This window comes from Harpia harpyja, chromosome 19, assembly GCF_026419915.1.
Source record: "Harpia harpyja isolate bHarHar1 chromosome 19, bHarHar1 primary haplotype, whole genome shotgun sequence".
In the NCBI taxonomy this organism is placed as follows: Eukaryota; Metazoa; Chordata; class Aves; order Accipitriformes; family Accipitridae; genus Harpia; species Harpia harpyja.
Window position 1 is genome coordinate 2,355,010 of NC_068958.1, and position 12,570 is coordinate 2,367,579.

Consider the following 12,570-nt stretch of genomic DNA (forward strand, 5'->3'; position numbering starts at 1 on the left):
CCGTTCCTGTTTGTAAAGCCTTTTGAGACTTTTCAACATTTTGGACAGGCAAAAATTTCATTTTCAGCTCTGTAGTTACACATACATATTATCTAGTTTCCAGTAGCCTTTGAATGACCATTCATTTTCCACGGGTATGAAATAGCGGGTGTTCAACTTCCTTGGCTGTTCTGCCACTTGTCTAGGATCCCATCGTGATGAGTCTCACCTAGAAAACAATGTGTGCATAAGTTGTTGTTACAGACTCCTACTGACTCCCAGTGGGGCAAATTCTTCGCAATAATAGGTTTTGCATGTGGCCCGGTACCTTTGCGGTATCCTTGGGACAGCATTGTTCAGAGGAAGCCTTGCCTGTGTTTGAATAGCACTCAGGGTGCCAGGAGGAAGAGTGGAGGAAAAGGAAATGGGGGAGCTGCTGGTTTGTCTCGCATTCACATCAGATGACAGGAAGTGGAAATTGAGGTTGGCTGCGGTGATCTGCACAGCACGGTGAGGCCACATCTGTGCGAATAACTTCCAAGCTCTGGATTACCCAAGTCGTTGCCATAGTAAAGCTTTTTACATGTTCTCACTTTTTTTTTTTTTTTAAAGCTTTGGGTTTTCCGTGATGTGTCTTCCTTCAGTACTGAAGTCCTCTTGGCTTGGAGAACTACTTGTCAACTTACTGTTAATGCCCTTGCTATACTAACAGTAACAAATCATAATCACAGCCTGAAACTTTTAGTTGTACAAGACTTCAGTTCTGAGCTGTTCCATGAAGAGTAGGTGACCTGCAGTTGTAAAAATTGCATGCATGGTTGGAAAATAGCGTTTGCATCATCTACGTCCTAAAGATTCTAAATAAAATAATTACATAGGTTCTTCTAGACTCTTAATGAAATTTGTTTTGAAGAAACAACTACCACTTTGCTTCTAAGAAAGTACTATTTGAATGCAGAGGTTCTCAGGAAAAAAAACCCAACACAGTGTTGCTTTTAGCAGGGCAACTGCAGGGTTTTGTTGTTGCTAAACAGAATGCAGTGAGAATAATAGTTGCCCTTCCACTGCCTCTGTACTTGCCAAAAGAGGAGCAGCATTCTAGTGATAAGGACTTTATTTTCATATCACTGAAATTGGAAGTGCTTTTCATACAATATATTTACAGAAACAAACCTGAGGTGCATTTACACATTTTGGAAGCTCTGAAAGTTCAACAGGAGGGGTTTTATATATACATCACATCTCCAAAGTCAGTGTTTTTACTTGTATGTCTGTGACTGCTTGTTGGTAGCTTGAGGTGTGGTGGTGAAACTTGGTGACTGTGTAACCAGCTCCTTTTTTTCCGGCTCTTGCTTTTCTGTCTCCTTTGCCATCTGAGCAGAGACTGAGGGTTTGTAGGCCTCTTGGAAGACCATGTGCTTCATCTCTATTCCGAAGGATGTGGGAAGCCTTCCATAATCAATTACAATGTGCATATTCCCCTGGGAGATAAATTGGCCCTTCTGCATCTGCACTGCTCATCTGAACACTTGCTGCACCTTCACCTCTTTAAAAGTGCATATCCTGAATGTCCACCGTGACCCATCCTGTGAGATGACTCACATTCCTGGAACTTTCTTGCCTGGCCCCTGAAGCTTAACAAAGGGCTAAAGCCCTTTTCAAACATCCTATCAGGCTTTATTAGGAAAAATGTTGTCTGCCCTTCCTATTTAGACTGTCCCTAAAGTTGCCTGGTGTATTTGACTGTCTTGGGCCACTACTGACCGTTCGTGTCTGGACATGCAAGGTTTCACCCAGTGCCTGGTGCTCCATCTGCACTTTGAGTTATCCTGGTAGGCTTTCAGAGCACTGAGTGTTATCTTGCAAGCTGAAAATTGGGCATAGACTACGTGTCTTGCTAATGAATGCTGTACAGCTGATCAGGAGAAGAGGAGTCCTGACTAAGATGGCCTTATTAAATCCTTAGACAATTCTTAAACGCTAGGGATAGGGTCAGGCAGTGAACTAGTAATAGGTGTCATTTTCCTTCTAGGTCAGCTAGTGTTGTTAAACACTTTGATCCCAGGGAACCAAAAAAAATCTGCAAAGAACTTTCAGGATTAGATGTGGTCTGTACAACAAATGTGCTCCTTATTTTAAGTTGCTCAGTGCACTGGATACTAAGCAGACAGATTTACTCGGCTTTCCCAGTTTTATTGGAAACAGCACACTTCCCACTGGATGGCAGGAAGATAATTGGCTAAATAAGTGTCTGACTTTCATGTGCATGTTGCTGAAAGGCTGTCTGAGCCAGAAGCACTGGCAGATTTGGCCTGGATAATACTGAGGTCTGTCTGGTGCCTTTTTTTGCCTGGTCTACTGTCAGTTCCTGGTTGCAGTTTGTTCTGCTTATTCTTCTGTATTCCTGCTTCCCCACCTCTACCAGGCAAGTGAGAGAGGGGCTGCATTTCTGTATGATCTGGCCATGTCCTTGTCAGTGCACCGATACTGCTTGGCACAGAGAAGGGGTGGGACTAGCAGTGCTTGTACAGGGAGAGAGAAGGCAGCAAGAGTAGTGGGGATCCTGAGGGATGCAGGGTGCTGCGGACTGTGGGCTAGGACTGCTTGTGCGAGGAGAGGAATACGTGGGATGGAGCTTCAGACGGTCACATCAGGGCTAGGGAGGGGGACACGTGATGTTTATGCTTGAAAGTAGGTATGATTTAGAGAGACAGGAGGCAAAGCCCTCCCAGACCCCAAGGGAGCCATTGCATAATTGTCCAAAAGCCAGCTATTAGTAGATCTTCTGCATGCCCTTCAGCTAGCACCTCTGAGAGGGAAGCTTTGTGCCTTGGGGGTTTTAGAGCAATTGCTGATAATGCAGCTCAGAGCTATGGATGCTGAAGAGTTAATGTCCAGGGCACCCACCTCTGCGGGTATTTGGGAATACATGAATGACACAACTGAACTGCTTATGTTACTGAGTGTGAAACGTGTGTGTGTGTTGGGGGGTTCCTCTCTATCTCCTCACTTTCAAAGTGGTGGAAGGTGTCATAAATGTCTTCTCTCCCCTTCAGATACCACCTTCTCAAACTCCTTCAGAAGTTTGGCAAAGTAAAGCAATTTGACTTTCTCTTTCACAAGTCTGGTGCTCTGGAGGGGCAGCCGAGGGGTTACTGTTTTGTAAACTTTGAAACCAAACAGGTATGTTGCTTTTATCTAAAATTCTGATTTAAATGACTGGCTTCTTTCCCCATCTTTTTTTTTTTTTTTTTTTTTTGTTAATGTAAAGCTAGAACAGGAAGGGATAAATTAAATACCTTGTCCACACAAACCCACAGACTCATAACAGCTCCACTCTGTGACAGCCACTTTGTGACTGCTCCTGGAAGTAGCAATAGTGGTTTCCTTTCTCCTCTGCTGTCTTTTCCTGAATCCTGCTTTCTAATGCTAATCAGAAGGGGCCAGTTCTTTGGTCCACTTTTGTAGTGAGCTCGTGGAGTTGTACCGTGGAGATGCTGTGACCCATGCAGAGCCTTGGATCAGCCTGCCAGACCATCTGAAATCCAGAACTGCTCTGAAGTCCTCCTAGTTTTTCTTTTGGCATCATGAATGCACAAACACCAACTTGTGCGATGCTGCTGGATGTACAACATGACACATCTGCAGCATCCTGGAGTGAACTGCCCCTGGCTGTCCATTTGGGGTTTTAGCTCTTGTTACAAATCAAAATTTCAAGTCATGCTCGCCTGCAACATCAGAATTGTAGTTATTTTGTCATAATTCTGCTAGAATCGTTCAAAAGTTAGGAAGAACAGTGTGTATAGAGACTGCTTGTGGTTGTATGACCCCATCCTTTTGCTGTGCAATTGCTGGTAAGGATGTCAGAAGAGCCCTGGCACAGTGTGTTAGCTCTAGAAAATTATTCATAGCAAGGTGGAACAGCATTGCAACATAAATCTTCAACTGCTGTGAATCAAGTTTTATGGGAGTGTCCCAACACTGAGATTCCACTGCTGAGCCTAGAACAGGACCAAGTGGATAATGTCCTCAGTGCACATGAGCAGGATCTGGAATAAGCATAGATAGGTGTTAATGAGGCACGTGTAATCACTGTAATGAGTCACGGTATTTTCTAGAGAAACTCCTGTAGCACAAACCTCCCTCAGAATGCTGTTCCAGTGGCCTCTGTGTTTGGTATTTTCAAAAGTCCTGACCATTTTCCCCATTTCCTCCCCCAAAACAAGTGAAAGAATAAACCAGTAAGGCTGATAAAAGTCTGGTTACTCAGATGTTGGAGTCTTCCAAAGATATTCCTGGATTGGGATACAATGGGATAAACTTTCTTTGCTGTCAGTTAGCTGTACTTACAGAAGACTGATTAACAAAGAAAAAAGGCTCTTTACATCTGAGTCGGTTTTGACTAAAGACTTGCTTTGTTTATTGAACTGTCTTCCTGTGCAGGAAGCAGAAAAGGCGATCCAGTGTCTCAATGGGAAGCTGGCCCTTTCCAAGAAATTGGTGGTGCGGTGGGCACACGCACAAGTCAAGGTAAGGTGGGGGTTGTAAATAAGAATTGCTTTTAACTTGCAAAATTGAAAAACTTTTAATATTAAGGAACAATTCTTATCAAGGCTGTCTTAGCCTGGCAAGATAATTTCAGTCTATTTTAGGAAATAACTCTCACAGAAACGGTATTAGCAATCTACCACTGCTCTTGTCTACCCGAACTGTGCTGGATTAGCTCTGCGTAAGAATAGGCCATTTAACCTGATGTTCTTTGTAAGGGAGTTTCTGATACGAGCGGTGTGAACAGATTACTTCTATAAATGTCCATGTTTTAACTTTTCCCAAACTTAGTGAGTGATTGGCTGAAGGTTTGGATCCTTCCCTTTGCGGTTTTGCTCCCTTTTTGGATAGGAGATGCATGGAAATTCCCAATTACCAAGTACTTTGTTCCACTTCTGAAAGCACTCATGTGGCAGCCGCTCTAATTACTTCCGACTTTAAAGCAACATATTTCACATCTAAGCTAAATATCCTTTTATTGCTTGCTCTGTCAAATAAAACATCATGTTTTTAATATTAACTTAGGCAGCACCTTCTGGAACATCCTTGTTTTAATTTTTTCAAATTCTTGTCTTGTTTCTTCTGCAGTTATTTACTATCTGGTATTTGATAAAGCAATTTATTTTGAATAACTTTCTTTGCAGATAAATGGATTTTAGGGGTGGGGGGAGGGGAGCTGCTCATTGCTATTTTCCTTTGGGTAGTTTGCTTTTAGCATGTGTCGATTATCCTACAAGCAACTTCCTACCCTTTCTCTTATCAAGTGTACTAGTGCATCTGTTTTGGATGCTAGAAAAAACCAAAACAGGTATCTTCGTTAAAGGAGACCATGTTGTTTTAATTACTGGCTTCAAGGGCTCCAGGCTCTTGTCAGCACATCCAAGCTTGCGCAAATCCAGTCTCCATTTTCTTTAGCTCTGTAGCTACTAGAGTGCCACGTGCTTCCGGATGCCTGAAGAGTGATCAGGCCGTAAAAGGAGTTTCAGCCAGAGGAGTGAGTGTCTGCTCAGCTGGGAGTTCAGCGGGGTAGCGCAGTGCTTGGCTGTCCAGGGTATGGTGAAGAACATGCATAAATAATCAGTTCAGTTTGCATGGCACTTTCTAATCTGTGAATGGAAAGATTTAACAACACAAAACTTTGGCTTATTGTAACAAGTGTTTATTTTAGACAATACCAGCACCATGCTAAGTAGTTTAAGGATGAGTGGCCAAGGCTTACCAGATACTGTTGGTTTGAGCAGCCCTGCTGAAAAACAAACCTGACTGTGTGCCAAGCGAAATAAGGAAGCAGAACACTGCAAATAGTTCAGGAGGCCCGTTGCCCACAGAGATGACAGACTCGCAAGCTGCTTTCTACAGAACGGAGGTGGTTCCTAACTGGTCTTTTTTTTTTCTTTTTTTCCCTTTGCTCCCGGCACTGCACAATTTTGCACAGTCATGTGCTTGGGTTACCTTCTGACTCTGCACAATGTCTGTATGAAGAGCATAGCAATACAGTACAGCAGTTACCTTAAAATTTATCATCTTTGCTTCATGAGTTATATAGAGGGGAAGAAGAAGCGATAAGACAGGGTAAGGTTTAAGGATCCATAGTACAATGCACATAAATGTTCGGTGTCAGAGTCTACATTCCATATTGGTACTAACAAATACTATGGTTGGGATTTGTTTCAGTGTTTGGTCACTGTCCTGGTTTTGGCTGGGATAGAGTTAATTTTCTTTCTAGTAGCTGGTGTAGTGTTATGTTTTGGATTCAGTATGAGAAGAGTGTTGATAACACACTGATGTTTTCAGTTGTTGCTAAGTAGTGTTTAGACTAAGTCAAAGATTTTTCAGCTTCTGATGCCCAGCCAGCAAGAAGGCTGGAGGGGCACAAGAAGTTGGGAGGGGACACAGCCAGGGCAGCTAACCCAAACTGGCCAAAGGGATATTCCATACCATGTGACATCATGCCCAGTATATAAACTGGGGGGGGGGGTTGCAGGTTGCTGCTTGGGAACTAACTGGGCATCAGTCGGCGAGTGGTGAGCAATTGCACTGTGCATCACTTGTTTTGTATATTCCAGTTCTATTATTATTATTGTCATTATTGTCATTTTATTATTGTTATTATTATAATTATTATTTTCTTCCTTTCTATCATATTAAACTGTTCTTATCTCAACCCGCAAGTTTTACTTTTCTTTTTTCCTGATTCTCTCCCCATCCCGCTGGGGGAGTGGAGTGAGCAAGCAGCTGTGTGGTGCTTAGTTGCTGGCTGGGGTTAAACCACGACAGCCACCAAAATAATTCCTAGCAAAAGCTTCACAAAATCTGAAGTGATGTTAATCCAACTTTAAAGTGTATCTGTGGGCAAATGTTTCTTTGTTCGTAATTCCAGCTGACTTCAATCCTTAATCTCTTGTTCACAGAGATATGATCACAATAAAAATGAGAAGATCCTTCCAATCAGTCTGGAGCCATCTTCCAGCACGGAGCCGCCCCAGTCTAACCTAAGGTAGGAGATGAGAGGTGACCAAGCCGGGAGTGGCAGGGAACTAACTTCTTCCAATTTCAGTAAGATCAAGAGTTGTTGGCATCACATTTGTGCTAAAAATCTAACGTGGCAGCAAAGCTGTTTTTAAAAGGGCAGCATGCTGCACAGTAACTCATTTGACATCGGACACTTCAGACTTGAAGTTCATTTTCTAACGTGTGAAGCTACTAGGGCAGTAGGAAGAAAAAGAGGTGAGGAGAGGAATTGGGAATATGTAACATTCCAGCTCCTTTGGGCAGAATGTGCTTTGCATTTCTTCATATGAATATCAGTGAGAGGTTTTGTACTGTACTAATTTGAGTAAGCAAGAATTTCTGCTATAGTGGCAAACGATTAAAACAATCACAGGTAGTACTTCACATAAAACATTCCCCCCCCCCCCCCCCCAGCATTAGGGCCGGTAGGTCTTCTCTGTGGGATGTGGTTAAATTCTCCAGTCCGTCCGTTTACCTAAAGCACGTAGTGCTGCTTTGCTAATTCACAGTGTGATTGAAAGGGTATGTGATTTTTCCTGTGTGTTCTGTCAGTGGAACCCTATAAGGAACCGGGACTGGGGATAATGAATTTGCCTATAGATAAAATGAGCTTGGAATTCAGAAGGAACATGCTAGGAAGTAATGAGTAAAGAGACTTGAGCCATGCAGATTGTTAGCTACGTCAGTGGCACGAAGGAGTTGTTTTAGTGAGGATGGATGCTGCAAGAAGCCACAGCAGAGAAGGGAACATTCCTCGGTCCATACCCAATGGAGGACAGTGAATAACAAAAGTCCTAGGAATTTGGGGTGTAACCTAGGATAGCTTCTCCCTCTGGGATAAACCCTGCTAACGCTGAAATAATGTTTCTTCCTGACCTAATTAGAGTCTGGGGTTTTCCCATCCCGAGCGGTCTTGTAGCTGGGAGGAAGTCTGGCTTTCATTTCTCTGCTGTTTCCAGCAGCCTTGTCTGAGCTGAGCTCTCTGCTGCACATGCTCAGACCTCTTTAAATGACATCATTTTACATGAGGTAGGAAGCCTTGTTGTGTACTTGTCTCACTCAGTGTCCTCAAGAAAGTGCTGAGTAGGTGCAAGGACCGTTATTTTGTGGTGCTGTGATATATCTTGGAGGAGCAAATCCGTGCTGAGGGTTGAAATGAAATAGCACGGGCTTTAAGCAGTAGATTCCTGCCTCCCAACTTCATGCTGCTTGTGAATGCAGCGATGGGGGCTGTCTAGCCCCTCCTCGTGTGACTAAGTATTCGCCTGTCAACAAAATCTCTGGATTGCTGTAGTCTGATTCCATGTGAAGATCAAGCTCAATTTCTCTTCTGCTTTTCCTCTTTCCAGTGTCAGTGCAAAAATAAAGGCCATTGAAGCCAAGCTGAAAATGATGGCAGAAAATCCAGATGCGGAATACCCTGCAGCACCTGTTTATTCTTACTTCAAACCACCGGATAAGAAAAGGACTACTCCTTATTCCAGAGCTGCCTGGAAATCTAGAAGATGATGCTTATGAATGGATAATGGTAGCAAGAAACACTGCTTTGTATACCTGGAGTCCTCCGATGCTTTTGTACTTTGTAGAGTGAGAAGGATACTGCCACCTGAGCACAACACCACTGTACGTGGCACAGTGTTTTGTAACACCTTAGGTGGTCTGCTGAATACTCCTTACTGCCAGCACAGCTTCACAGCTGAACGCTGTTCAGAAAAGTAGGTTCCCTTCAAAGCCTCTGATGAACACGCAGACAACCTCTCGTTAGTGTGCATTCATTAGCAAGATTAGAAACAGTAACCAGTGTGTGGAGTAAAGCACATCCAAAAATACTCCATTTAACTGATTACTTTTTAAAGTATTTTTGAACAAAAAGTATTCCGATTCATGTTTTTAATGGAGGGGAAGCACTTGGTTTTGATTAACATTCTGTAGTTACCATGGAAAACTTTTTCATCTCAATAAAACTCATTTTAAATAGATTTTGCAACACTTTTAGTAACTGTGCATGCAATATTTTATATGCACCAAAGCAAATTTGTTTTGCATTTTGATTTGCAAACTTTAAGGTATTCCTTTGTGATGCAATAACCTTAAGATAATGACACAGCACAGGTATTTTCAGTGTCATTTAGGCTGTAGGTATGTGCCTCCATGTAGGAATTAGTGTATTTACACACCACTGAGGTCTGCGCCGTGCCCTAAGCCTCAGAGCACAGCAGTGACATATCTAATGTTTCGTTCAGTAATCCCCTTCAGTGGCAGCTCTTCATAAACCAGATGTGACAGCGTGAGAATAACACTGCAGCCTCCGAGACATCTGTCAAGCACATGACCTCAGCGTTTGCCCACCAACCAGTCCAACTTGTGGTTTTCACCGGTAGAGGTGGTCAGTTGCCTCTTGGTGTAAAGTGGCACAAGTGTTTGTGGTGAAGTGGTTCTGCTGTGTGCTGAGGATTACCTGCACCAGGTGCTTAATTTACAAGTCTGGCAGACAGCATTTTGCTTAAACCATTTGAGCTGCAGCACATCTTTCTCCCTAAATGTTATCTGCAAAATAGAAATGTGAGGAAAAAACATTGCCTGGCAGCGTTTTCTCCTTAGTACACACAGAGTGCTGTGACTGTGTGTGTGAGGGGGATTTTGGAGAACGTGTGCACTTGAGTCCGGGAGATACCAGTCTGATTTTGCCGATGCCTGCTCTCTCTAGTCCTGTCGGTGGTGAATCTTTACCTCGTCGGTCGCTCTTGAGTTGCTTCCCCAAGCTGGTTAACAGTGGTTTCAAACAAGAGGGAGGGAGATAATTTTTAAACAGCCCCTGGTTTCTGTACGCAGGTGTTGCTCACTGGCATGGCAAAGTAAGGTTGATATTCCTACAGCGGCGCACCTACCTCCAAGCAGAGCACGCTTCCTGCTTCCGAACTGAGCATCTGGAATGGACCTGTGCATGTCTGTGATGGATGGATTGTTAAAAGCCTGAATTGTTCAAAAGTAGGTCTCGTGCTGTTAAATGCTTGCTTTCTAGTTTTTGGTTACCTGAGTAAAGAGAAAAGTAGTATCATTGGGAGTTTGTACCCCTATGAATGTCAATAACACCCGTTTACATTCCTCTGTGAACAGCCTGTGTTTTGTTCTTGCGTGGTCTAACGTTTGTGGTCCTCCGGATCTGTATCTGTGTTATTTAGAACAGCAATCAATTCTATTTCTATTAGGAATTTAGAAAATACCTAGATGCAAATCGGGTATGTTGTCGTGTTCCCATCAGAAACATACTTTGATATTTATTTGTATTTAAATACAATTTGTTGAAATTCTTACGGCTCTAAATAAACATTTAAAATGCATGTTTTCCTCCAGGAAAGCGAGGGTGGCAAGCAGGAAGTGAGGGTGGTAAATGCTTGGCATCAGCCGAAGTCCACTGATACAAATCTGGGTACAATAGCATCAGTCTTTTTTTTTTTTTTTTTTCTTAATTTTTTTTTTTCTGCACTACCACAGTCACTAACAGAAGTGCCTTGTCTGTTGTTCGGCCAGACTCAGACCTGGGGGAGCTTTATTGCAGGTCAGTGTTTGTGTCGGTCATTCCTGCTGCCGCCGGCCTGGCAGGCGCTCGTGCTGCCTGCGCTTCCCAGGAATGCTGCGGCTTCCCGAAGGCCCTGAGCCTCTTCGGCAGCCGGCGGCGATAGCGCAGCAAAACCAGAGAGTTTCTAACCCTGGAGCTGGGAGGAGGCAAAGGCTCAGTAACGTTTTTTCATGAGCGTCAGCTCTGGGGCTTTGCATATCAACCGTCATAAAATAGGTTTGAAAAGCACCGGGAAGCGTGGCATCGCTTTGGTGGAGGATGCGGCTGGCTCCGAAGCCGTAAGTACGGAGGTTGGCAGGCTGGCGGTGGGAAGGAGAGGTGAGCTTGGCGCCTGGCTCCCCTGAGGAGGAATCTAGGGGTTGATTCTTACCTTTGGCTTATGGCCCTATCCCCTTAGGGGTTGCTTTGCTTCCCCTGTATTTCCAGCAAATCCCCAGGGGCAAGGTGGGGTACCAAGGACAACGTTCACTGTGTCCACGGTGTGGGTTTTTCCTCAATGATCTTCCTGCCTATGGTGAGACTCCCTCACTTGGGGCGGGTGCGGAATCACGCCTTCACCCGTGGGAACACATAACGTGCCCAACCCCAAATCTCAGGATTCTGGCTGGGTTGCTCGGTGACACGCAGCCTCCCCATCGCTGCCTCGTACCAGCTCCAGCGCCGGTGGAGGGAGCGGGTGGGGGGTAAGAAAGGGGATGAAGTTGGTGTTAATACCCTGTAACTTCACTGCTTGGCATTCTCCAAGCGCTGCCCGGGCCGCGTTCCTGGTGCGGGCAGCAGCTGTGTAACTCGTGCTTCGGAGATGTACCTGCCCTCAGCAGGCAGCGCGGGCAGGCGACCCGCGGCCCGCAGGGCCGAGACTTGATCCCGAGGCCAGGGAAAGGCAGAGTCTGGGCTGAAGTCACGCTGTTCCTCAGCCCGTTCTGACTTTGCGGGGCCCAGAGCGCCTGCTCTGTAATTATGGGAGTAGAGAAAGCCGTCAGCGTTCCTGTGTCGTGGCGTGCCGTGGCCGTTACAGCCCTGCATCGCTTTCGGATGCAAACAAAACCCGCGTTGCCCTGTTCCGACCGGCGCTGTGTAGGGGGCCAGACGGCTTTCATGGCTGCGTCCGTGAAAACTCCTACGTGTTTCTTCTGGAGCAGTCGGAGCTCATTCAGACCCCGCCAGCGTGGACGAGCGGTTTAAATTGTCGTTTCTCAGCGCCGCTCCTCCGCACTTGTCCGCGTCGCCCCGTCGCTCTGCCTCTGCAGAGCCGAGGACCGAGGGGAAGACGAGCCGGCGGGCCTGGGGCTGAGCTTCCTAGGGGTTTCTCGGGCTTTCTCGCAGCCCCGATGCTTAAACCTAATGTCTTGTATTTATTCTAAAATGGCTTTCATCTGATTTCCCTCTCGGTTAACAATTTAGCTGTCAAAATCAATAACGGCGAGGATCCATCCCCGGCCGCCATCAGCTCACGTTACCGTCCTGCAATTACTCCGTGGTGGAACCGCTGCCGGGGCTTTGCTGGGGAATTATCAGGTTACTAATGAAGCCCGGGCAGAGGCGGGCGGCCCAGACGCCGCGGCGGTGGGCGCGATCCCGGCTGCCGCACCCCAGCCCGCCCCGCGGGGGGCTCGCCGGGCCGGTCACGCCGCTGCCCCCGGGGGCCGGCCCGGCCCGTACGCCCCGTCGGGGCGGGCAGCGCCCGTGTAGGCGGGGGAGGACCGGGCCGGACCGGGCCCCCTCCCCTTCCCCTTCCCCCCGCCCTCCGCCCCCGCGGGCGGTGCCGCTGCCGGTGCCGCCGCAGGTAGCGGGGCCCGGCGGGGCGGGCGGGCGGCCCCCGGGGCGCGGCGGGGGGGGGGGCACGGCTTCCTGCCCGGCCCGCGGCCGCCCCCGGCGGGGGAGCGGGGCCGGCGCGGCTCCCTCCCCGCCCTTCCTGCCGGCGGCCGCGGGACGCGCCGCCCGCGGGTAAC

At 46.5% G+C, this 12,570-nt stretch overlaps 1 protein-coding gene across 1 annotated transcript in view; it reads left to right on the forward strand.

The window, feature by feature from the left end:
- The window catches only part of RBM18 (RNA binding motif protein 18), a 13,563-nt gene extending 3,184 nt beyond the window's left edge, over positions 1-10,379 (forward strand). Inside the window, exons 2-5 of the mRNA XM_052814681.1 lie at positions 3,036-3,162; positions 4,423-4,509; positions 6,939-7,024; positions 8,388-10,379. Of these exons, the coding sequence (XP_052670641.1) occupies positions 3,036-3,162; positions 4,423-4,509; positions 6,939-7,024; positions 8,388-8,547 (460 nt within the window). The 3' untranslated portion in view covers positions 8,548-10,379. The remainder of the gene's footprint in view (positions 1-3,035; positions 3,163-4,422; positions 4,510-6,938; positions 7,025-8,387) is intronic.
- Positions 10,380-12,570: the final 2,191 nt, after the last annotated feature.